Genomic DNA, 26,556 nt, shown 5'->3' on the forward strand with positions numbered 1-26,556 from the left:
GACTAGTGCCTAGACTTCCAGACTTCTGGGAGGACTCTCTATCCCCTCCACTTCCCAGTAAACACCGTGGAGGTCGAAGCGCTTTTGAAAAGTCTTGACTAAGCTGACTAGTTTCCTGAACATCCACTAACAAGCAGTACCTACTACTCTTACTATTAACAATAAATGAATAGTCTACCAGTGCTGGGCAAGTGGCTTGCAGCCCCACACATTTATAAAAGTGTCTGAGTAATCTCAGCAGCATGTGCCAACTCTCAGTGTGTTGTTTTTAAAGTGCTGTTATAGTTTACTGCATGTTTAATTTTTCATAGTGTATAAATTTATAACCATTGCTGTTTGTGGTGTAGGAAGGTCTGGAATCGGAAGGTCGATACTGGATCATTTTAAGGTCTAACCCACAAACTATTTCTTCCGTGGTGCCAGCTAAAGAATAGTGTTGTGGAAGCCCACATAGCTTTCTGAGGAGAAATAACACTTTTCTGAGAGTGGTCAATGTATTCATCAAGAATTCTGCAGTCTACCTCAGATGCAGGGCAGACGCTCAAACAGCCACTCTCCCAGATAGTCACGAGCTACACCAGGCCCACTACTAGACAGATTCAAACAAAAGGCGATAAAGAGAAGACAAAAGAAACACAATACCAAATGTATTGACAGTACTGTAGCATCAGGATGTCCATGACCGTAATCTTGACCTCTACTCTGTGCTGCCCTTTGAGTCTGTGGGGCCTGAACAAGTCTTACTATGAGGCATTTGGACCTGCAGCTGTGTTTCTGCCTCCATTTCCTTTGCTCTTACTCCTTTCTTTACACAATGGAGGGATGGTGGCTTCTGCACAGCCACTCTGCTCTAGCACTAGGACAAGCAGTAGACAAGCTTGGTTTTACATCCCTTTGATTGGTGACACACCACTTTGTCAGACAAAAAGGCATGAGGTGGGACAAAGAGGGTGTTGTATATGTGGTCTTGAATGACCCATGGGAGAAAGAAAACATTTTGGGGCATGGAGATTTCTACAGGAGAAAGGGCCTCATGCCATAAATGCAGAGAAGCTCACATCCTGTGAAATTCTGCTGGGGTGGAGGATCTTGCTCCAGGGAAGAAGATGTAAAATAAAGGACCTCAGCACCCAACTGGGTGACAGCCACAAAACAAACTCTTGGGATGACTTTTGACATCAGCTCAGCCAGGCTCCACCAGTGAATGCATGCCTTCAGCAGCAACTAAGGATGGTGTTTTGCTTGTTTTTTAATGGAACTTTGACAGAAAACAGCTGGATCTTCAATATGTTACACATTCAACTGTAGCCAAAGGGATATATCATCACTCAGAAAACTAACCACACAGCCAGTGATCAAAGAAGACACCCCTACCCACAGATCCTCTACCCACAGTAAAGAGATGAAGGATGCTAAACATTTGCACCTATATCCCCAAAATTCATTTTGGATGAGCTCTATACACAGTGCATATATTCAGTCCTTAAACAAGTCCCAGAACTGTCCATGCCCTCACTTTGGTGCAGGAGATGTTACTAGAGCCCTAGCAGTACCACTGGAATAGCTCTCCTGGGTGGCACATCTCTCGTCCCATGGGGCAGCCGGTTTGTTCGTTGCCTTTGAAGACGTACTGCCCTAGCAGACACGCACGCAACAAGAGCCTAATCTTGTGGCCTCTGCTGCCACTTGACTGTTTACTGCTCTGTCACTTACCAGCAACATTTCCCTGGATTAAGGCCAAAACATGAAAAAAATGACTGCAAGACAGCCACAGACAGAGAGGACCATTTCCCAATCAGGTCCAGGAAGAACAAAATCTCCCCTCTTCCAAGGCTACCGCATTCTGCAAATTAACCATTTGTACACTGCAGGTCCAGCTGGGTTTCTTTCAGTACCAGTGTGCAATTAGTAGTAAAGAATGATCAGTCTTCTTAAAACTGAAGTATTGATTATGCTAACAGTAGGAACACAGAAAGTAGACAAAGCAATTTTAGAACAGAAGTCTTTATTTTGTGTCCATCTGCCCTTATAATTGCATAACAATAGCACAGGTCAGCCTGACTTCTTCAGTTGAACAGCAGAGAACTGCTTCGGTCTGAGCAGTCCCCTAATAGCTTCCTCTTTTGGAAGGAGAGGATCTCTTTTTAGCCATCCAGAGTTCCTCAGCTCGGATCAGCTCCAGCACTTCCTCTGCATCTTCAGCCGCCTTCTCCATTCCTGCTTGTTTTCTCAACAGTCCTGATTTAACATCTCCGTGTATAGCAACTGTCCTTCCGACTTAGTTAATATGCCTTGTCCATAACACAGAGCAGTTTCATTTTTATGATGTGCTATATTCTGTAAATACCGCTGGAAGGTTATGTTATGGATACATACATTAATTCACTGTCAAGCATCTCAAAGTTTAAAGCACCACAATACCATCAAATTAAATTAATGCAGAGTTGGATCAAAGTCAAGATACACCTGCAAATTTATATGTGGACAAATGACTTTTTAAAAATACCTTTTTACAAGGACTGATATTTAAAGGGGTTTTTTTATTATTTACTCAAAGAACATGTATTTGGAATAACAAAAATACAAAGAAAAGATTCTCCAAATATTCTAGAAAAGAAGGAGTACAGACACTTAAACTTGTGTCTATTTCTAGCATTTCATTTATTTTCTGTATGTGATGCACAAAGAAATAAATGCGCATATTGACTGTAGTGGCATTCATTGCATACAGATAGATTTCCCCTCCGAGGAATGTTTTGGATACATTCAGCTCTCTGGAAAGACTTTATAATGTTTTCTTTCAAAAGCAGTTGTTTACACTGCTCTTTTAATGCCCATTCCTGCCATTGTTCATAAAGGCATTAGGACTACTCACCTGCACATGGCACAGTCTAACCCTTATCAGATACTTAGGTAAATAAAGGAGCAGAGGAGACAAGGTAGAAAGCTCACACCATGCTATTGCATGAACACGAGCCCTGCTGTGATGATGTGATGTGAGGACAGAAAGGTTACGCATACACCGTTTCATATGCAGCAGCTGTCTGTTATGCATTTACTACAAGACTTATCCAGGTCTGTGGAAAACAGGACAAGAAGAACTTTTAACAAACAGTGTAAAAATATACAAGTTTTCTCTTGAACACTTGAAGGCTATGCTATATTTTCTATACCTCGAAACTATACACTTCTTTTGACTGGGATTGCTATACCCAGAAGTATGGTAACGTATCTTAGCAACAGTGGCAAGGGGGAAGACTTACTGCACTGTAAAAGAATTAAAACAAAATGTATATAGCTGCTGACTGTTATAAATAACATCCCTACCACTCTGAGGGGGTATGCAATTATACTCCTGATTACTTTCCACGTTTCCTTTTTCAGAGGGGCGGGTGAGGGCATTTCTCCAGTTCTCAGCTCACTCATGAGGAGCCCTAAGCATTTTAATTCCCCCTCAGCTTCAGTTCCAACTAGACAGGCCTTACAGTGTAACCTGTCACTATCCCAGCTACCTTAGAAAAAGCCATTACTGTAGCACCCTGGAGATAACCTCTTTGTGTGAGCCAGGATGCCACTCCCTCAGGTGTTCAGCTGCCATCAGCCTAGAGCAGAATTTTCCAGCTCTGCCTAGAGCAGGTGAGACTAGACATACCGGGACTGCAATATTTCACATTCCTACCTGTCAGACAAATAAAAGCTTCATGCAGTGAGGGAAGTTTGCACGATTTCACCTGTTACTAAGATGTGTAGTTTCCCACAAGTTAAATAACCTCCTGAGCACAAGCTTCATCTATGCCCTCTACCGAAGTCCCCAGCCAAGCCAAGCCCCTTGCAGGCTTCCCATCTTCGGCAAAGTGAGTGTAAGCACCCTACAGCTCTTTCCTCTTCTTGAATAGAGTTCTGTGGGCAGCAGGGACAGGACCATGACCACATCCTCCTGTGGATACGGGGAAAAGCTCTCAACTTCACCCAAGGCACCAAACTGATCTAAGGGAGGAGCTACAAAGTGAGAGCAAGGACTTCAGATTTTAAGTGACAGAGAGCTGGAATACTGAAAACATCAGTGAAAAAAAAGTGAAAACACCTTTTCTTCCTCAGCAAGGGCAGGTGGGCTCCAGTTTTCTTTTTAAGGCTTATCCTCTGCAGGCAATTGGCAATAGCTACGAGTAACAGCCTCACCTGAGTTCCCTTCCAGCAAATAGTTTGCTCAGCCTTCCTGGGAATGAACACTACGGGTGTTTAACTCCTAGTGAAACTTCATTTAATAGCTGTGAAACACTTGGAAATCTTCTAAAGGAATGGAGGGAAGGAGCCTTTTCTGTTTACGATGGCAGGGGAGGGATCTCAGTCCACGCAGCTTGGAGCAGATTTACACACAAGAACAGACTAGGCGGTTGCCCAGGAGAGGAAATTGGTCAGGGGATACTGACAGTATGTATGACTTAGGCTGGTTATTTTTCAACTTTATCTAGTAGAGAATGGGGGCAAAGGGTCAGAACCAAACACAAAGGGGCTCTGGCTAGACTTGCCCAGTGTTATTTTTCAAGGCTTTTGGACTACCTGCTCCAAATACTGATCTATCTGGCACTGTCATTACTCCAGAGGTGTAGAGACTAATTCCGTCCTAAGTGTTCCCATCTTTCAAAGGGCCGCACTTGACTGCTGTTATTAATTCCGTGCATGATGAAGACATTTAAAGCCTCGCAGGCTTTCTCACAAGCAGACGTCTTTCATTCCTCGCTCTTATTAGTACAGCAGATGAACTTGCGCACACACACACACACACACACCAGACACCGCCACTGCGAAACGCGGCTACTGTCACCCGCGCCACTGCCACGGACACGCGCGCGGGAGACGCACCCGCATCCCCACCGCCCTCTCCCCCCCCTGCCCGGCCACAGCCGCCGCTCTCACAGGGTCCCGAGGCGGCCGGAGCCCCGCTCGCCCCCCGGCGCTGCGGGTCGAGCCGCCGCCACACCGAGGGGCGTGAAGACACGGAGCCCCCCTCACCCGCCCCGCCACTCTTCCCTTTCAAGGCTTTCGGAAACTTTTCTCCCCAGCGCGCCGCCACGCTTCCTCAGCGGGGCTACGGGCCGGGCCGAGCCGGGAAATTTCTCCCACGGGCTCCGGGCCGGAGCAACTTTCCCGCACAGTCCCGGAGCGACCGGCGCCCCACTTACCCGGGGGCCGTGCCGGAGAAACGCGAGGAGGAGCTCGGTTCGGGGGAGGGGGAGATGAAGCCGGGGCGTGGGGAAGCCGCTCCCTTCTTCCTCCTCCTCCTCCTCCCCCTCCTCCTCCTCCTCCCTCCTCCTCCTCCCCTCCCCGGCTGCTCCAGCCTAGCAGCCAGGCGGCCGCTGCCTCAGTCCGGAGCCGTTGCCGTTGGGAAGCGGCCCCGGCCCCCGCCGGGATGGGGACGCCGCTGGCGGCTCCCGGCCTCCTGCTCCTCCTGGCCGGCACGGTGGGGCTCAGCCGGGCTTTCTTCTCGCTCCCGCTCCGCGTGTCCCACCCGGCCGCCCCCGGCGGGTCGCCGCCCGCCCCGGTGGTGGTGCGGCCGGGCAGCGGCAGCCGGCAGCAGGAACCTCTCGGTGGCGCGGACGGCTTGGCCTTGGCCTCGGATCCTGGGGGCACCCTCAACTTTTTAGCCATGGTGGAGAATCTTCAGGGGGACTCCGGCCGCGGCTACTACCTGGAGATGCTGATCGGGACCCCGCCGCAGGCGGTACGAGGGGGCTGCGGGCTTCGGGGGGTAGGGGAAACTTTGGGGGGGGGGGGGGGGGGGGGGGGGGCCGGAGTCTACCGCCGCCCCCCAGCCCGAACACAACTTTCTCTCAGTGCTATGTGCTAGCACCTCCTCCCCACACCCCCCGCCGAAAGACTCTGCCGGGAGCGGCGGCGGCAGCAGCGAGTCTCTGCGGGTCGGGCGGGAGGCGCGTCCCCCCGGCCCAAACCCACACACACCCCGCCCGGCATCCCGGAGCCCCGGCGCCGGGCAGCGGCTGCGGGAGCCTGCCCTGCCCTGCCCTGCCCTGCCCCGGCCCGGGGGCTGCTCGGGAAACCCTGCGGGGCCGGTGCCCGGATTCAGGCTGTTTTCGTCAGCGCGTGGTTCCGTCAGCCGAAATGACTGTGTTTTAGAGTCAGAGGGTGCTTTTTTGTTCTTTTAATATTTTTTTTTAAGCTGCTTTGCGTTGTGATTGGGCGCTTTGATAGATCCTCCCGGTGCCCCCGGGAGAATCACTCGAAATCTTCCTGCTAAACTAAGTGATGGCTCGGCAAAACCAGCTCCTTCTTTCGAGAATTCGTGTCTTAGTCATTAATAACACAGAGAGAGCGTGCGTTTTGAATATTGTTCTCAAAACGACCGTGTTTCCCTCGATCTCCCCCATCTGCCTTCACCAGCATTGCTAAAGTTTTTTTGCAATGTAGTTGCTCTTTCATCTGTGTCATGAGATCCCAGGAGCAGCGGTGCTGGGCTGCTGGTGGGGATGACTAGTCAGCTGAGTGGGGATTAATTTCCTGAAAGCCTTGGGGGCTTTCCCTCAGAACTTCGTGTTTGCTTCGGGAGTTTAGGCCCTTACCTTTCCAGAGTACACAAAAAAAGTCCTTATTCTTCTGCTTTAGCTCCTCTACGTAATAAAAAGCCAATGAATGCCAAAATGCCAAGCCAACCGGGAGTGTTTAGCCGTTGTTACATTTTTGGACTTTTGTGAGCTCTTTCTTTTTTACACTTTGAACGTAAGAGGATTGGCTGCATCGTCGCTCTAATTGACACATGTAAAGGTAGATTCAGTGTGTGTATTGAGAATGGGTGGCGTTGTTTTATGATCAATAAATTGAGGGTTTGGGTTTTGTGGTTTTTTTTTTTTTAAAAAAAAGAGCTATCTATGTCTGATATATCAAGGTGTGGCCCAATAGAATCACAGAATAGCCACAGAGGCCATGAAATAATTTTTCTTTTGTGTTGTGTGCTGCATATTTGACTAGTTCTATTAGTGTGGCGTTGTGTGTGCTGCATACTCCAGGGAACATTCAATATTGGTTTCTGCCAGAATCATGATACCAGATTTGATTGGACTAATAATCCAATTCAGTATGTCTTAAATGAAAAAAATAATTTTAGGTAGAAAAAGTGGCTATCAAGCATATCATCTCCGTACATGTCTAGGGGGATTCTGAAATTGGAAGAAATGGAGAAGGAAAAATATGACAGGCTTTTCATAATGTGGGTGGAGGTCTAAGAGGGAGAAATGTGCTGCCCTCAGTGCACCTGGAGGTTTCACTTACACCTAACAGCTACTATTACTTGTATTACAAGTGATTGTAAGGTTTCAGATAAAAGTGACTTTTTTCCATCTGAAAAAAACCTTCTGAATCTGGTTGCAAAGCTTTTACTATTTTGAACTAGTTCTGAGTTTTGCAAAGTTAATTATTTAAAAGACCGCCACTGGTGTTTAGCACATGTGAAGTTTTATTCACGAGTAGGCCCACTGAGGTTGTAAGTAAGGTTATAAATGTGCTTGTGTTTCCAAAATCAGATCTTGGTGTGTAGTGACTCAGTAGAGTGCAGTTAAAATTTATTCTTTACTTTTGATGGAGATGAATTTGTTATCTCATTCCCTGTCTGAAACTGGAAGACTTAAAGATCACAAATGTGTACTTGTTTTTGTGCTTTGCAATGAATAGTATAAAGCTGCAAAGCCGCTGCAGGCTAGCACTACTTGAATCCTTCACAATGCTGATATTAAAAGCAAGTATCTTGATACTGCCAAGTGTTGGGATTGTGTTAAGCTCCTCGGGCAAGTAGTTGCTGGAGTCAAGAGTGGGCCATGATCAGGTAGAAAAGGAGAGTTGTCATTTATTGATTTAATGCTCCTCCCTATCTGACTTTGCCTCAAGTTAGAAGCTGCAGTGCAAAGTGATGCTTGGACACCTTCCTTTACTCTTGCACCCCTCCGGCAGGGGACCTTCACCCAAGCTAACTCCCTTCCTCACCCAGGCCTCTTCCAGGACTGCCAAGCCCACACAGGGGGTAGCACTGCCCTGACGCTTTGCTAAGGAAGAAGAAGGAAACTGGCAATGAAGAAGAGCTGCAGAGCAGCATGGCTTCGCTTCTGTGCTGTCGGAGCAAAATGGTGGATGGCAGAGCTGCTGCTCCAGATGGTGTCACAGAGAGGGGATGGGTAAATGCAAACAAGGCTGCAGTGGACCACGACCAAAGAGCAGCCTGTGAGAAGAGGCACAAGACTTAAAGTCATAGTTACAATTAGTGTTGGTGCCTGGTAACTTTGAAAGTGTGTGTGCTAAGTGTTGAAAGCTACTGTGCCAGTATGGGGAATAAGCATTTGTGAAAGACTTGAGCGCTACTGAGTTTGCTTTACCGCTCAATTGCATTTTTAGAAATTTTCCTTTTTTAATTTCCGTTCTTGGAAGGAAGCTACTACGAAAGAAATTCTTTTTCGGGTCATTTAAGGCACACTGTTTGGCTTTTGTTCCAATTCTGATTTGTCATATAGGAGATAAACACAGCACAGAACTGAATTTCACAAAGGCAGTTCTGAAATACTTGTTCTGACGATATAAAAATAGAGCAGCTGTGTGAAGTCAAATTTATTTTATTTTCAAGGGAAGAGACTTCGGTGCAGTCAATCCAGTTTTGCCAAGTGTTTTCAGCCGAAGTGTTGCTGATAATTTCCAGTTTTATAATACAGTACCCTTCCAAATTTCATCAGATCTACAGACTAGCTATCAGGTCGGTGTCAGCTGTCGTTACTTCCATTAACTCTCATTTATTCACATGCAAATCTACTTATCTGAAAGGTGAAAAAGAAGGTCTATTGTATTCAAGAGTGTCATATATTTATCTCTTATTTCATGGATGTATTATTATGTGTCCTACTTCTGATGGATTATGTGCTTTACACCTGTTGGTATAGATGCACTTCTTCTGATTCCAGATTTAAATAAGAGGTGGTAAGAGCCCAATATGAATTGTGTACACTGTTCTTACTTCTTATTTCTTTAAATAATCTGATAGAATTCCTTTGCTCTGTCTTTTATTATTTTGCCTGTCCTGAGATTATAAGCACTGTGAGGAATTGAATCAACGATCATTTAGGGTTTTTTCACTATCTTCACTGCAGTTCTCTTCATACTAATTTTGCTTCTCCTGTGAGCTTTTGACCAATACAATAGTAAATGCTTAAAGTACCCCGTGTTCTTCACAGCTTTCTTGAAATTCATCTGGACTGCATTAAATGTTTGCAAAGAAAGTACTATTGCCTCATCTTGCCTCCTGTGCTAGTCTTCACTGTATGAGGTAGCAGTAGTCCTGCTTGTCCCACTGCATTTCCAAATTGTGTTTTTATTGAGACCGGGTAAAAGTTATTCCTGCAACTTGGTTACGAAGAGAGGCCAGGCATGTGCTTCCTGGGAGCTGAGCTGTGGTCTGATGAGCAGGTATTGAAACCACAACAGAATCTGACTTGTGCTCTGAATGCCACAGCTCCTTTATGAAATTTCAGTGTCAATTTTTCATTCTATGCATGAAGAGGTTTTGTCTATTGTTTTTCCCAATGGCAGTTTGTTCTGTGCAAAGGATGAGCAAAAACGTGTCCTGTAAACTTGCTCTGGAGTTTTAAGGTCAGCGTGCATATTGGGTCTAACGGCCTTCACTGTGAAACACAAACTCCAGTTTTCATTTAATTGGTGGCAGGTTATCTTTCCTTCAGTTTCTTCTGGCTATTAAAGAAGGGTATATATTAAACACCTCAAGTGTGTTTTGGACTCTTATAATTTATAGCTTGGTATTTTGAAGGTGATGAACACACACATTAGCAAGTTCTCAACAGGCAGCCATTCTTCCTTGATTGTTGATAGCTCTTATTTCCTGAGTGGTGGAGGAAGGGAAGATTGTGAGGAAAGATTCAACTGCTCTTGTAATTTCATCGCTTCACTAGTCTGGCTATATTGGCTGATAAGGGCCTGATTTCTGGAGCTGTGCTAGTCCCTAAGAAGCTAAATTCTGCTTTCTTAATTTGCTGAAAGGAGGTTTACCATCTTTCTAGATACTAGAAGTTTAGAAAATGTTATCCTTCCAGGGTGAAATACAAGAAAGCAAGCTCCAACTCAAGACTATTTATTTCCGCTTGTCTTGTTTTTTAATACTAATAATAGTTATGTGAGTCTTTTGTGTTTATTTTTGAGCTCTTTATGAAAGCTGAGAAAAGGACTGGTTGAGGAGCAAAGACCAGTGCTGTGGTATACTGGAATATTTTGAGGTGGCAGCATCAAAATCCCTCCAGATCCTCTAATGGAAGTACTATTGAAATGCAAATGTTAAATGATGAGTTGGGTAGATTTTGGTTGTTGTTGGATGCCTGCAAAATAAAAAGGACAACGACCTGAAAGTCACAACAGGATTAGTATAGTAATGTACTGTAATGCAGTGGACTGTAGTGTATTTTTGGCCAAAGACAAAGCAAACATACCAGGTTTGGGTTGACAGAAAGGTCTCTGCCTTTACAAATGAGCATTCTGGCACCTCCTTCTATACAAAATTAGCCCTCGCAAAAGGGAATAGATGGAGGTAGTGGAGCCTGTACTGTAAAAATAACCCAAAACATGAGTATTAATTACAGTGCAGTTGGCCTGAGTACAGCACAGAGTTTTGTATCAAGGCTTTGTCTTGCTGTGCTTACAGGTGGGCTGCAGTGGCCTGCGCTGTGTGCAGAGTGACAGTGAATGGAAGAGGCTCATCATGGCTTTTCCTCAGGATGTGCTCCTCTCCCAGGTCTGATGGATTAGAGACCTACTAACTGCTCCTTTAAAGGCACTTTCTCTCCTTCAGAGAAATGGTGGAAGCTTTGTTATCCAGGGTTGCTGAACACAGCCATCATGCATTCAGATCCTGGTGGGTCGGGTCAAAAGATCTATTGTGAGAAACAGGGGTGGTGGCAATAGGTGTCAGGTTCACATTTTTTTACTGCTCCTCACATTTAATTCCCTATCAAGGCAAAGGCATCAATTAAATTTGGAAAGAGTAAAGTAGAGTGTGAGCAAATTACTGTTTTGCCTATTATTGAGTAAATTAGTTGGAATTTGGAGTAGAAATGAGATGGAAAATGAGCCAGTGGACAAAATGAAGCCCATGTGGAGTTCCTGTATGTTTGGCATTATTAAGGAAGGAGTCTCTTTTTTTTTTTTCTCGGGGTTTTCCTTTTTTTCCTCCTCCTCTAACCAGAGGGCTGTGATACCTCTAGGGACAGTATCTGGCAAGAGCGAGTTAAAAACTACACCCTGCAGGGGTCTTTATTTTTGTGAAGGGCACTTACTTTGAGTCTGTGAGGACATGTTAGCTATTAAATTGCCTCCACATTTTAATATTTTTGAAAATTTCTCACTTGCTGTAGGTCAGTCAAGTCTGACCTGAAATGTTAATCTTGTCATTGTCAAGTGTACCTGCATCTGAAAAAGAAAGCTTGTACAATAGCATACCTTTGCACATGTGCATCTCCAGTATAAATCAGACCTACTTCTCTCCCTTTTCTTACTGGCTGTAAAATCATTAAATCATAATTTGTGTAAATAAGTGAAGGAACTTGTCGCTCTTTTTTTTCTGCTCAGATTAGGATTTGAGATCAGATCTTCAAAGTCAAAGAGCTAGCGTTCAGCTGCGCCAGAAAAAGGAAGTGTTTTTTCCTGCCATTGATGGGACTGTCATACATTTGCTGCTTTTCAACCTGGTTTTGCTACGTAGATCTGCACTTCTGAAGCAAATGCACTATGTGTTCTACAGATACTAGACTGCTGTTAAAATCAGAAGTTTTACATTCGAATTTGTATCTGTTAGTTCAGTGTCCTTCAAAGCACTTGAAATAGCCCAGGACTGAAATAGATTTTATTTGCAATTTTTTGCACATGAGCTCCCTTAGTTTTAAAATAGCAAGTTAGCTGACTATCTGTCTCCTCTTCTCTGCATATGCCTACATCGCAGCCACCCATGCGATTGGATTGAGGCGTTAAAGAACCGAGCTAGTAGAAATCAGCTAACTCGGGTTAGTAACAGTCTAGTTGTGACAACAGGGACCTCCACACAAGCAATCTGCTGTGTTTTTCTGGGTGGCTCTGCAACATGCCGTGAGATCAGTTACTGTTGGCAGCACCTGAGGTAGCTTGAGGATGTCTGCATCAACCACGTGTTTTGGTTTTGCTACAGCAGAGGCTGTGTGCTCTGTGCAGCAAAGGCTGCAGCAGCCCAGAACCACCCAAGAGCCTCACCAAGGAGCTTCGTAAACTTCTTCCTCTTGGGGTAAAAGATTGGCCGCTGAGCATGCTGCTGCCCACGTTGCCCAGCCCTTTTGGTGGGCTTCCTCCAGGCGTGGCTGTCTGATGGGCTTTTGGCTGACCTCATCTGAGGGGCAGTCAGATAGCAAAGTCAGCTCTTGTGCCTTCAGAAAGCCTTGGGCCAGAGTCAACGTTTGCTCCTTCTTTTGCCAAAGATTGATAAAATAATACTCTTTTTTCCCCCTCCTCTTTCCTCCAGCAGAGTTGTTCCTTTGTTCTTCATTTTGCCTGTCTCTCCTCCTTCTGTTCTCACTGCCTTTTTATTTCTAAGAATATTTTATGGGGAGGGTGGCCATGGACAGATGTTCTAGAGCTTGGTTTTGTAAGAGTCCTCCTCGAATAGATGAAACCTGTGGAGTATGGCAGAGAGGAAATTTGAGGAAAATAAGCTAGATAGGAAAAATCTTATTCGAGTGAAAATTACAATTCATTGAATACAATTAATGTGTCAATTATAAGACCGTTTTGAAGAGAATCTGTTAAGACAGTAATTGCACTCTACAACCCTATTTTTCCCTTCACCACTGCTTACTAATAATGTGAAATTGTGAAAAATAAATTACTTGTAGATTTTGTCCTCTGCTCAGCTTGCGAGTACTAAAATTAGTTGATTTTATTTAGCTTTATGGTTGGTTTATTTTTGTACCTACTTACTAGCAAAAACTGCTTTTAAGCTAGACTGTATGTGTTTAGGGAAAATGTTTGTCTCAGAGTCGTTGCTAGTCCAGTTTTATTTAAAAGATAAAAGGTATTAATGCTGCAGTAACACTTGGGAGCTTCTCCTCCTTAAAGACACAAATGAATCCATTCCTAGGGATCTAAAACTACTTGATAGCACTACTTTTTCTCATTGGCATTTTTGTTTTAAAAAAACAGACAACTCAAGGACTGAGAGTCGCCTCTCCCCTTGAGGTAGGGAGCATAAGCCTTCTTGCATCAAAGGCCAGCTCTTGCCATTTGACAGGGGAAAAGTAATTGGATCCTTCTGGCGGCCATCTCTCAGATAATTCCTTGACATTTGTTTGTGGATATGCCTGAAAGAGTGGTCTGTAGAGGGTGCCTTGGACCTGCTCTGTGGTGCTGCAGCTTGGGCTCAGTCTCACATCAAGGCCAGATGTGAGAAATTTCTTGCCCACCCAGGCTCTTTCTGTTTCTTACTTTGTTAACATAGGAAGCTTCATACCAAAGAAGATCAGCCATTTGGGGCTTCTACAGAAACAAAAGGCTTACCTGCTAAGACATTGTATGGAAGCTTGGCTCCTGTGTGTCCCCCCTTAAAAATTTTATTGTGGTATTAGGGAAGAAAAAAGTACATCAGGTCAGCAGAAGGTCAATTTTGAAGATTGCCTTTGGCAGCAATAGTTTTGTCATACAAAATAATATGCTAGAACTTGTGACTGCAAAATCTTGAGAGAAGTTTTTTCTCTCATTTATTCTACCTAATTGGAAACTTCCCAAATTCCATTATGATACCTGTTGATACAGAAACCTTGACTGTCAGTGTTTGTGGTATAAGAAATCAACAGTTGTACCATCTTTTCAAGACGCTATACCAATTTGGAAGGTCTGCGGGGCAATATTACCATGCTGCTTAAACGTGGTATGGAAAAACCTGTGCTTTCCTTCACTGTGCTGTCTAGTAGATGTCTGCTACAAGTAAGAGTGAAATGTGAGGCGTGTCAGAAAATGATTCATCAGTCCTACTGATTCTTTTCTGTGACTAAAGAGATTTTTATTTAATTCATTTGTTTTTCTTCCTAGTGACTCTCAGGTTGCAAATAAAACAGAGGAGTCCAAAGGTGGTCACACTTTGCAAAGGTCTGAGAAGTGCTGTAGCAGATAACATCTAATGCAGTCGCAGTGCTTCAGTTTATCTGTCACAGAATAATCTTCTCATTACTTCATGGATGCAGAGTCCTTCAGGGAATAACACAAACATTTTGCGTGATCCAAAGTGCCAGGTTTTTGCATTTGGACTGCTGAGATAAATAATATATGGGGGGGGGGAGTTCAGAAATTTTCTCTGCAGCTGTAGTTATGAATGCTGGCATGTCTTACATGTTCCAGCTAAAGTTAACTTTCATTGGCACTCTGCTGAGCCTTTGGGTTAACCTTTTCTTGTCAAGTGACCAAATACTAGTGATACTACCTGCACGTTTTTGTTCAGGTTTGGAAACTTTCTCCATGGCAGGCATGCATGACGTTTGTTATTGCTAATGAGCAAAATTTCACAATTCCAGTGGCCTGAGCACTATCAGCTCGTGTGTCAGCAACAACGTGGCTGTACTTGCTACCTTCCTCATAGTGCGTGACATGTCAGAGCCCTGGGATGCTGTAGGACTTGAGGTACCATCATAACACAATGGGTTTGTAACCCCTGGCAGAAGTAGAAGATAGCTTACTCCTACATACAGGTTGATATGCGGAGGAATGGATAGTAGGAAGCTGTCTTCTGTGTGTTGTTGCAGTGTGTAGCAGCAGCCTTTGTCAACCTGAGAGCATAAAAAAGTCTTTTAACTTCTCACCCTACAAACTCAACTTGGTATCTGAAAATAAAGCTGTGTTCCTGCATGCCTCTGTTCTCCTGTGTAATAAAGATTTTTATAGTGGAACTTGGTTAACAATTGTAATGATGTATGAGCCACAGGCGAAGCTAGTTCATTTCCCAGAGCTGCTGCCTCTACAGTATTAGCCAGGGTAAAGAGTAAAGTGTGCATGTTTGAGGAGGAGAGAGAAATAAATGAGTCCAATAGCAGGGGGACGAACATTGCTGCTTTAAAAAAAAAAGAATTTAGAAAAAAATCATATCTTATTTCACTTGAGAATCAAGTCTGCCCTTTAAATTGCCCTGCCAGATTTTTAAGTAAAAATTTTAGAATAAGTATGAATAAAAAAGGTTGTTCTTATTTTTAATAAATCGAACACATTATTGTGACATTGCTTAATAGCTTTTTTTTTCCTTTTTTTTCCTCACCCCCAATCAAATAGTCATTCCTGGTATTATGGAGTGGAAAGCTGCTTTCTGTTTGTGCATTTGAACTCTCCTATATAATTCCAAGAAATAGCCATGATGACAAGCAAATTCTGCTCCATGGTAATATCCTAAATAGGTCAGGTGGAGTGGGGAGCAAAAGCCTTCTGTCTGTTGTATTCCCTTTATTAATTACCAGGGAAATAAAGACACTGGAGTTGCATCACCTTGTTTGTGCCCTGACACCCAGGGCTGCCTGTGTACATTCCTGTGGCTACTTAAGACAGCACAGACCAGCGGGCAGCTACCTGACCCTACGTCTTTCCCCAGAGATGTGTCACAACTTTTCTAGCAGTGAATACAATCAGAATAACCAAAGTCCAGTCCTTGTGCTTGACATAGCTGGACTTGCCCTTTTTTTACCCCTGATCCCCTCCCTCCCCTTGCCCACAGCAGTGTATCCAGTCATATCCCTTTGCTGTCCATATAGCATCAGTCCAGTAGATGTGCGAAAGAAATGGGATCCCGGGCAGAAAGGGAGGAACAGAGGTGGGAGCCGCTATAGCAGTTGGAGAAGACGTAGTTCAAGGGAATTAGGGGATGGGACTGGTCTTTTCAACTCCCCATGCTGAAACATCCTTGTTTGGCAACATCAAAAGCCACTCTTACATGTTGAACAAAATCTGGCAGTGCTGCAAGTCCAGTCCTGAATAACAAGTTGTGGTATTTTTATAGCAGAAGTCATGCCTTGAAGTATGGGGAGTTCGTAGTTGGTTTTCCAAGGTGTGTGCTGATTTATTTACCTCTCTATGTCCAACAATCTTGGCTAATCCAGGGATCCCAGTGTGTGTCAGTAGTTTCCTGGACTCCAGGAGGGAGAGGCTGCTTTCACAGCTGTGAACTTGACTTAAGCATCTAAGTGGGGGTTCCCATGTAATCATGTCAGTCGGCTGTCATGTTTTGGGAGGGTTGCAGTGTCTGGATAAAGAAAACCTAAGAAAAATGATGCTTATCCACTTCGTTTTTTTCACAGTGTTTTAGGGGAATGACTGGAAAATACTGTATAAGCATTCAGTGTCCTTCTTCAAGAAGAGCACTCAAAAACATAAGCAAGCCCTTCCTGAAAGCAGGCGGTAAGTGCAGCTAGGACATTATAATGAGCCGCCCTGCTGTGTGGGTATGGCAGTGCCACTGGGAACAGCCTGTTCAGGGGAGAACAGATAGACCTGGTGTGTCAGGAGTGTCCTGCCTTCACCTCTCCAGGCTCTGAAAAACTTTTGCTAACAAAAACCCATCTCCAAAACTAACATCTTGACAGAGGGGGGAAAAAAAAAAACCTGAAAAGAATCACGTCGCTATAAGAGCAGGTTGACAGGGGGAGGAGAGAGAAGAGATCAGACATGGTGTGCAGTCTTCTCAAAACTCTGACTTTTCTCACTGCTGTCCTGCAAACTTCTTTTTCTTCCTACCCACCTCTAAAATGTAGCCTTTTTCAAAGTTAATCACTGCCTTCAAAAGCTTCTTAAATATTGCAGGAGCAGCTTTGGCACTTGGTTTCACATCTCCAGTGCAATTTGAAATCCAGGGTCTTATTTAAATTTGAGATTGAAGTTTAGACCTCAGGTGCAAGGGAGACCTTTTAATGGAGATAGAAATACAGTAGCAAGATTGCACCTCTGCTGGGAGGCTTCTGCCAGCTGCTGAAGGGCAAGGGTACTGTGGTGTCTTTGACAAAAAGGAGAATACCAACAAATATAACAGCACTCTTCAGGCTAGAGATGCTCCCAGCCCACACTCAAGAACATTAGGAATGGCCTTCTGTACTGAAGTTTGAAACATGACCCTCGATTAAGTCTGTTATTTCCAAATGGCACAGTAAACACGGGTGGTGACTCAGGGTGTAGAAGCTCGTACAGCATGAGGAAGGTTTAAAGATTAGTCAGTTCAAGCCTTCTTGTGTTTATTTAGTGTATCTCGGCTCTGTGCAAATGTGTAGAACTCTTTCAGTCTTACAGATACTGCACTTGGAGGGTTGTTGCTTTATTTTCAAAACAAACTTTTTTTTATAGTGTAGGATTTATGAAGCTAGATAGAGAAGAAGAACTAAAAATGCCTTTTCTTTTTTTTCCAGATAGTAGTTTCTCTGACTCTAATGAACAATAGAGGTAAAAAAAAGGGTGACCTGACAAAATAAATTGGAAGCTAATTTTGGAGTGCAAAAGCCTCAGAAAATTGAAATTCTGAACTATATGCAGCTTCTAACTGTAATCATTCACGGGGTATAATACATTAACAAAGGCTGACTGGTTTCATTTCCTTAAAAAAAAAAAAAACAAACACCACAACCAAAAAACCCCAGACCAAACCAAAGCAAAAAGACCTCCTTGCATATTATATTCTGAAAGGTAGTCTGTTAGCATGATGAGTCCCTTTCTCCTCCTCCCCCCCCCCCAAAAAAAAAAAAACAAAAAACCCTGAACCCTCTAAAATTGTTTGACATAAGACTATGTTTTTTAGAATTACCAAGCCCTAAGTATTACTGATAAACAGAACAGATGTAGCAGACATTTAACCTAAGACCGTTGAGGTGGATGGTTGGTTGTTTTTCAGTGAGATGCTTGTCTTTTTTTACAGAGAAAGTTTAGCTTCAGGTCAACTGAAGTAATTTGACAGTGGTTTTCTTCAGGAATGAAGCAAGACAGGCTGTGGTTAAGTGCAAGGGTACAAGTGCATAGAGGCTTGCCAAGGGAGCTGTCTGACGACAGCAAAACCCTTTTTCACTGGCTGGTGGCAGAAGCACAGGCCTCTGTATCGTGAAATACAGTTGTGCAGCCCTTTGCCCACCTCCACCACCCTTCTATTTACTATGGAGCTACAAGCTGTCCCTCTTCTCAGGTCCTGAGCGACCATAGCTCTGTGGACTAATAGCCATCTGATGTGGCTGGCCATTGCTTCAAAGAGTTCAAAATCCTGTCAAGCAGCACCTAGCAGGTCTGCTCTGCGATGGCTACGCTCGGTGGTTTCAAAGTGAGAAAGAGGCTTGGATTGAGAAGGTGACTGAAAGCAGTAATGGCATTCATGAGCATATCTCCAAGAGTCAGGCTGGTGGTAGAGATGGACTTCAGGCATTTCTTCAGTTTCTTTTTAGCTGTTGAGTTATTGAATTAATAGCTGTCTTTTGGACACCTTTGGCCACTGTGTTCTTTGGAGAGGGAGGGGTGACCTCTGGATGGGAGGCTTACTAGTTTAGATGTGGCGTAGAGCTTAGACATAGTCTGTCTCTAAACCAAGGCTGCGTAGGCACCGGGATTCCTCCTGAGTCTTGCAGTTAGATGTGAGAGTTAGTCCCAGTGGCATTCAGCTTACAGTCTCCCTGTCTCATCAGTGCTGTACTGTAATTAGCAGAAAATTGATGAATTTAATTCCTATACACCTACTAACAGGTAGAAACATGCTTTCAGATTTAATAAGAGCTCTGTGTGCACTTAAGTGCGAGTAGCTGATGTCTCTTGCGTTCATTCTCGAATTCCAGGGTGTGTTTGTGGGGATTTTTTAATCTTCGATTTATCTAGGTACTCATTAATCTTTCAATTCAAGAACATGTTTACTATAAATATAGAGAATATCTGGATTTTCCTCACTCAACTTTGTGAGCACTTGGGTGCCTTGATGCTCTTGGTAAGAACTAATAGTCTACTTGACGTTAATGTGCATTGCTGGCAACACTGGGAAAGGCTGATGAAGATATGAGTTGGTTCACATGCAACCCTTTTTTTTTCTGAAAGGTGCAGCTCTGAGGGCATCTCTGTGGCAACCATGCATCTGTTAAAAGACTATCACAGTTTTCCTCAGTCTTCTCAAACCAGTTCAAGACCTTCAGTGTTTATTTACATGTGAGATTTACCTAAACCTCTAGATTATTGTTATTGAACTTTCTCTAACTAGTCCAGATTTTCCTTAAAACCCAGTGTCCAGAGCAGGTCATGACTTCAGCTGTAGCTGGTTTATGTGAACTGGAGGGTTGCTTCACACACCTAGTTTTTTGTCAGCTATAGGGTGTGATATGGGAGAGGGATTTGTATCTGGGGGAAAAAAAAAAGGAAAAAAGGTTAATCTTTTCTGAAAAGGCAATGAGACAAAATTGCTACGATTCACACAGCTCTAAGATAAGCAAGTAATAGCTCATGTTCAACAGCAAAGCATGTTCATATAGCATGAATAGGATGGATGTATTGTATGATAAATCTAGACACAGCAAATAAATTTCAGCCTGAAAAATAAGATACCATATGAGACGGCATGTGCAGAAAGAATGCTAATGTTTAGAGAACCGAAGGCATTGACAGAAAGGAGAGCGCAGAAATGAAGAACAGATATTTTGTTTTGTTACCAGGATTGATTGGCTGACTATTTTTTTTGTCTTTAAACCATAATAGCCTTCCCTTATTGTCAAAATGATAATATATATAAAGAACTTCCTGTAATATTTCTCTTCAAAATGACTATTCATCAGTCCCAGAGTCAGATGCTCATATTTCAACTCACAATTTAGTTTAGCAAGTTTATACTTCAGAGCAATCAGTCATTTTAGCATTTGTGTTTTTAATACAAATCTCAACTACAGAAGCATCCAGTGCTCTTAAGCATGGAAAGATTGGCTAATCCAGATAGTACTTTGTAATCTTCTAGCAAAGAAAGAGATTATCACTTTTCAGAAAGGGGAAAAAAAAAACCTTTCCTCCCAGTCTAGCAGTACAGATCGTGAAAAGATTGAGGGCAAAAGTCTTCTGCTGGGCCCAGTGCAGGTGTGAGGGCATCCAGAGATAGCTGAGTGTTTTAGGTGGCTGGGGGAGAGAGTGAATGTAAAGGTAGTATAGATAGGGGATCAAATCCCAGATCCTGACACCAGCTGGGAATGTGGTGAGGGGAATGACAGCAAATGCCAAACATGCTCTGGTGGACTTGATCTGCTCCTGCCCTAAAGAGCCTCCATTTGTCACTTGTTCTCCTGCTTACTCTACAACCTGCAGGCACACCATATCTTCTGTGGCAAACTTCTGCTTTTATGAAAGCAGAAATTATCTTTGGTGATATACTTGACCTCCTGGTTTTGCCAAGTTTCCATGCTCCAATAAATCACCTTCATCTGCATCCCCAGTGTGACGTTACAGTGAAACGTGGGCACCACCTGCTGAACAAATAACATTAGAAAATCATTAATCTCCATTCCATTTGTCTTTCTCACAATGCCTCTCTTATCTTGGCTGCATGGTTAAGCCCTTCTTATGACTACAGGAGAATATTTTTTGGCGCTAGTAGCAGATAGGTCTGTTTGGTGAGGTGACCTCCCTCAGGGCACCACAGGAAATACTTCTCCAGGACTCAGCTTCCTCCTCGAAGGTGAAGTATGATACTGTCCAAGCTGAGAGCGTCATCTGGCTCTGGGCGGAGTGATTCTTCATCATCGCCAGTGGTCGTGCAGCTGTCAGTCAAAAAGCTGAGTTGTTTTCTGGATTCCTCTACTTGGCATGGGTAGACCCACACCTGGAGTGCTGTGTCCAGCTCTGGGCCTCCCAGTACAAGAGAGAGTGGACATACTGGAGAGAGTCTAGCAAAGGGCCATGAAGACATTTAGGGAGTTGGAGCATCTCTCATATGAGGAAAGGCTGAGAGATCTGGGACTGCCCAGCCTGGAGAAGAGAAGGCTCAGTGGGGATCTCATCAATGTGCATAAATATCTGAAGGTAAGGTGCAAAGAGTACAGAGTTAGGCTCTTTTCAGAGGTGCCCAGTGACAAGACCAAAGGCAGTTCACAGGAGGTTCCCTCTAAACGTAAGGAAAAACACTTTTTTTACTGTGAGGGTGACCAAGCACTGGCACATGTGTTGCCCAGGGAGACTGTGGAGTCTCCATCTTTGGAGAGATACTCAAAAGCTATCTGGGCATGGTCCTGGGCAGCTGGCTCTAGGTGTCCTTGCTTGAGCAGGAGATTGAACCACATGACCTCCAGAGGTCCTTTCAAACCTCAACCATTCTGTGAAGTGCTGCAGAGGAATGAGGACTTGGCTGCTCCAGTCCGAGAACCATTTATAAGCAATGAAAAATGAGAGTCCCACCCCTGCCTCAGTGTTCAGGAGCAATGTGCCAGTTTGTTAGATGGACCAACAAACTTACCCTTTCTTGGTTTCAGCCCTACCCGTTCAGCAAAATATATATTATTCTGCAAGCAGAAATGTGGTGTTGTGGAGGCTTTTTTCAGTTTATGTCTAACTTTGCAGGCCTCTACATCTAGACACACTTCCAAAGATTCCTCTAACTCATCTTTTAATTAGGTTTTATTTCTTAAGGAGAACAGATCTATATTACAGCCTAGTCTTCTGAATTTGTTTATTAGGAAGTAGGCCGTAAATGCTAATTCCAAGTAACAGAAAAAAAAGCATACGGTAACTCAGTGCTTAAAAAGCCTCTCTATATTGTAACATTATTAATTTGTAGAAACAAATTGCTGAAGTAACCTGACTGACAGTCTGTGCCAATAATAACACGTAATAACTGTGGGCAAACACAGCGTATAGTTGCTAGTGTGCTTTCTTCTTTGCGTGATTGTTGTAGACAATTCTTGCCAGATGGTCTCATAATGTAATTAGGAATAGCTGTGTTAAATGAGGCAGTATTTAAACTGGCAACTAATTTTCCTATCTATTAACCAGCTTGAAAAAGAAGAGCTGTTACCCAAATGATTTCTAGCTGCTAATCCCTAACAAGAAATGTAGCACTTCTTTGCACCTTTTTTAAGCACTGTCTAGTAAGTTATTTTCTGTAGCATTTATTATGTGTGGGACAAAGTAAGAAAGAGAGGGAGTTAAGAGATGTTACAAGTTCAGGGGTTGTTAGATGAGGTGGACTTCTACTAAGCCAGTAGATCGTGATGTGTGGTAGCAGCTCATGAGCCAGTAATGGGATGCTTCCTATTTATAGTCTCTACATGTGGACAAAAAAACATTTTTACTTTGTGATAGTTCACTGTGTGGCATACTCCATCAAGCAGAGTAGGACTATAAGCCCTATTTTAAGTGTGTGCGTGGGAGAAATCATCAAAGCACAGCAGGACAAGATTTTGAACGCCGTATGAATGTTACTAGTGTGGAATGGTCGCTCTCTTTATTGGGGATGGGAGAGAAGGGAAAAGAAAGGGAAAGCCTTGGGTCAAGTTAAAATTCAAAATTCCAGAGAAGGCATGATTGCTTGTAGTCTTCCTCATGAATTCTTAGCCAGCTGCTTTGGTCTTCTGGCTTGTGCGGTGGAAGCTATCAATTGCCAATCATTGAGACTTCAACTGAACCCCAGAGTAAATGTAAGACTGAATGAGACTGATTATTATGTTTATGGCTCTATCTGTGCAAATGTTATGCCTTTTTTTTTTTTTTTCCCCCTGTGCTTCAGCTGAAGCAAGGATGAAGAGTTGAATACGTTTTTCCAGCCTGGTTTCTTCTGTCCAGTGGTGAAACTTTATTGCTTGACCTATAAGGATCAGACCCGTTAACTTGGGGAAAAACTACAGTGGATTTTTCCATGGTCTTTTAATGCAGATAAACTTTATCACTACTTCGGTGTGGGTTACCCAGGGAATCACATCAAAAGCAGCAGCACGACAGGGTTGCATGCAAGCCCTAGGACTCCCACCTGGAAAAGGCTGTGTATGCTAAACCACGAAGACAGCTACTTCAAAGAAATGCATTATGCACTTGTAGCCTGTGGGATTTGTTTTGTATATTTTTCTGAAAGTTGCCAAAACCTCCCAATTTCAAACTAAAACAGAAAAGAGAAACTTAAAGTCTGAGTAAGGTGTAGATCAGAACAGGCAACATCTGTCCCTGCTAGAGGATACTAGCAACCTCTGTGCAACAAAAATGGAATGATCACCACATTTTATCACTTTTCCTTGAAAATGTGAAGTCACTTTCTGAATGCATGGTGGGGTAACTGCAAATTGCTGTTCACCAGGCAGTTAAATGAGACAGAGATAATGCCTAGTGTTGATGACACAGCATTGATGCCACTTGCTGTAACAGATAGGGCAGGTATCTGAACCACAGATAGATGAAGCTTTGCTGAATGAAAAAAAGATGACAGATCAATAGGCAATTTTTTTTTTTCTGATATCAAAATACAACAATATTCAGCAATGGAAAGCTTGAAAATATTAAAGACATAGTGGTAAGTTAAATTATTGAAGCAGGATAGCATACAGTAAGTGCTATTTGATGCTGGCACTAAATCAAGCACTGGAAAGTTTGAGGGATCCTTGAAGTATTGACAATGTGTTTGACTTCCAGTTGAAATAAATCATTATGACTGGGTTTTTTTTCAGTGTCTCTACCTCTTCAGAATAGAAAAAATATAAAATGTGTGGCCTGAGGAGGCTTCTGCTTTCAATATTCGTGACTTTCAGTAAACAGGTTTGGATTTGTTTCTTTTTATAAGCACGGCCTAATGACATATAGATAGAGTGTCAGATTTCTTCTGCAAGTTTGTCATGGCAGAGGTGGATGTTACTTATCTTGCTTACTCTAGAGCTAGGGATCTTTATGAACCTCTTATTTTTAATAACAACACTATTTCCATATAGGAAATGCATCCAGCAAAATCATCTCCAGGTACAAAACTAGGTGCAGATTTTACGTCTCATGGCTGTGGTAAAGGTGACCTTCAGGAGGAAAAAAAAGCGTTTTGCATTTGCTGTCTTTCTGCTGTATAGGTCTGATTGGAAACCACAATAAAAAAAAATAATTAAAAAAACCAAAACCCAAGGCTTCCCTTCTGTGCCTCCAAAAGCAAAAGGAGAGTGTTTTTTCATTGTTTTTAATGCTGGGCACATGATCAGTCAGCACTCTGGGCAGTTTTTCCTTCATAGCCTTGTTCAGCCATGTCTCTCCCACCTCGGCTTTCACAAAATCTGACTTCATTTGACAATCTCTGACAAAACCAGGTGATCACTAAATAATCAGCTCTTGGTGACGGGAAGTGATTCACTTGAGATGGCAGTAATAAACACTAGGAACCTGCTCTGCCTGCCCACGAGAACTCTGATTCGCCATCTCTGGGGCTTCTTTGAGGAGGAAGCTGGAGAGGACACTACCACTGCTGCTGGTTCTGCCTTAGCACCAGGGTCTTCTGTCCCTGTGGCAGAGACGTAAAGGCACAGAGAGGTATGACCACTCTCCAGCTATCATAGCGCATAGCTCCGTGAATCAGAATTGAGGTGTCACTGATTTCAGTTTTCGTTAGTAAGCTGGGAGGTAAATTCAGCAGCTGGGGAGTGAGCATGTGGTGTGTTTGGCTTCATCTTTTGGGAGAGAGCAGGGCCGACTGCTGAAGATTGGGCAGGATGGACAGCCCTGGACTATAGCTTCTTCAGCTGCCACCCTGTGACTCACCAGAGCTTGCCTGATGTTCCCCCAGCAGCACCATTAAATCAGCAGCAGGCCATACAGAATACAGTAGGCTCCGGTGGTGACAACATGAAAGTGGTTCTTAATGAGACGTGAAGGCACTAAAGAAAATTCAGACCCAAAGGGTAGCCAGGAGAGAAAGAGAACTCAGTAAGTTATACCCACCCCAAAACGAGCTGCTAATCACTGGCGCTATTGTGAGGACTACAATAAATCAGTGTCTGCCCCGGCTGCTTGCATCTTATTATGCACAAACATGCGGATAGAGAATGTCAGCCTCAATAGCTGTCTGTCATATGAATGCTGCTGTGTCCGAGTGGGCTGGCACTTGCACGGTTAGCCGACTTTGTATTTTCTTTTTTTGAGGGGGATGGATATCTATTTTCTTTAGGAAATGTTGATTTGCTCTATACTGTGGGTAGTAAATTTGCCCTTCAGTGATTTGTGAACTCTGTGATGATAACATTGTGTTTAAGGTGTGGGGGTAAACTGTCTTTCATATATGTCATATTTAGTGATTGGGATTTTGTTTGGTTTTGTTTTTTTTCCCCCCAAGTCCTCCTCCGTGTGTGGTGTCATGCATATTGCTGAAGCTAGGGCAACACCTACATGTATTTATGCAGCTGATGTATAGTGCCCATTACTTAAGCATCACAGACTCCCTCAGAAAGGCTAATTAATTTAAGCCCTGCAGCACCCCTCTGAGGCAACTTTTGTTGGTGCTGATAGATGCACACATTGTAGCTGCTCTTTGTTATTTATTTTTAATATGATTTCTATCCCAGAGAGGGGGGAAAAATGACTACTTCTTACTTTGTTAGGTAGTTGACAAAATGTTAGGCTTTCGATATTGCTGAAATAAAGTATGTAGCAAACTTTGGATTTTATTGCAAGCCATGCCTCAGAGGTTCTTACTTTCTGTTAAGCCTCTGCTCCTGGAGCCAGGTGAATTTGAGATGTCCTTTTGTTTAAATGTCTGTGTCTAGCTTGTGTGGCTGCAAAATAAATTTTAATGTATTGTCTCCGCTTAATCTAAAATTTGGGATGCAGTGAGGCACTTGACGAAGGCTGCAGATTTGTTTCTTTTTAATCTTAAAATTTTTGCATTAGGACTGGGAATACCAATGACAGAGTGTGCATGCGGTTTGAAAGAGAGTCCCATGGATTAGTAGTTTTTTGTGTTCATGTTTTAATTTCAGAGCTCCTCAGCCCCATACTATATTAACTAGATAAAACAAAATAACCATCTCCTCCCTCCCCTTCCATGAGCATACCAAAGATATTTTTGACCACGAACTTGCACCTTTTTTTGTCTATGCTCAGTCTTAAACTTATTAAAAAAGGATTCAGTACATCTTCTCCAAATACTTTATCCTCCTTTGCCTGTACTCTCCTTTCTGAGCTCGGCTCTGTTTCTCTACTTCCTTTGTCAACACTAAACTCATTTCCCCTATCATTCTCTCTTACCCTTCCCACATCCACTTTCAGTGCTAGATTCCTAGCTGCCTCATGTCTTAAGGAGTGATGAGGACTACCAAAGCGGCTGGTTGAAGCTGGGTTTAAAGCACAGGCAGCCCAGTTCTCATATCTCATTCCCTCCTACAGGAAAATTTTTAATTCCTTAGTATTTTTCTAGGGAGCAGTTGTCCCCTGCTGCCTAGGGCATAATTTCACAATTGTTTTAAGCCAATCTGAGACCACACTGTCACCAAAGGAGGCAATCGTCCTTTTCTAGTATCTGTTCCTACCATCTCTTTTCAAGTAGCTGTCTGATATGGCAGATTGCTAATT

General features: G+C 43.4%; 1 protein-coding gene across 2 annotated transcripts in view; it reads left to right on the forward strand.

Annotated features, from left to right (window-relative positions):
* The first annotated feature begins 5,396 nt into the window (after nucleotides 1-5,396).
* BACE2 (beta-secretase 2) overlaps nucleotides 5,397-26,556 on the forward strand; it is a 48,779-nt gene continuing 27,619 nt past the window's right edge. For both annotated transcript variants that reach the window (XM_074929223.1, XM_074929233.1), the window contains exon 1: nucleotides 5,397-5,722. In XM_074929223.1, the coding sequence (XP_074785324.1) occupies nucleotides 5,411-5,722 (312 nt within the window). In that variant the 5' untranslated portion in view covers nucleotides 5,397-5,410. The remainder of the gene's footprint in view (nucleotides 5,723-26,556) is intronic.

Source organism: Athene noctua, chromosome 1 (assembly GCF_965140245.1).
Source record: "Athene noctua chromosome 1, bAthNoc1.hap1.1, whole genome shotgun sequence".
In the NCBI taxonomy this organism is placed as follows: Eukaryota; Metazoa; Chordata; class Aves; order Strigiformes; family Strigidae; genus Athene; species Athene noctua.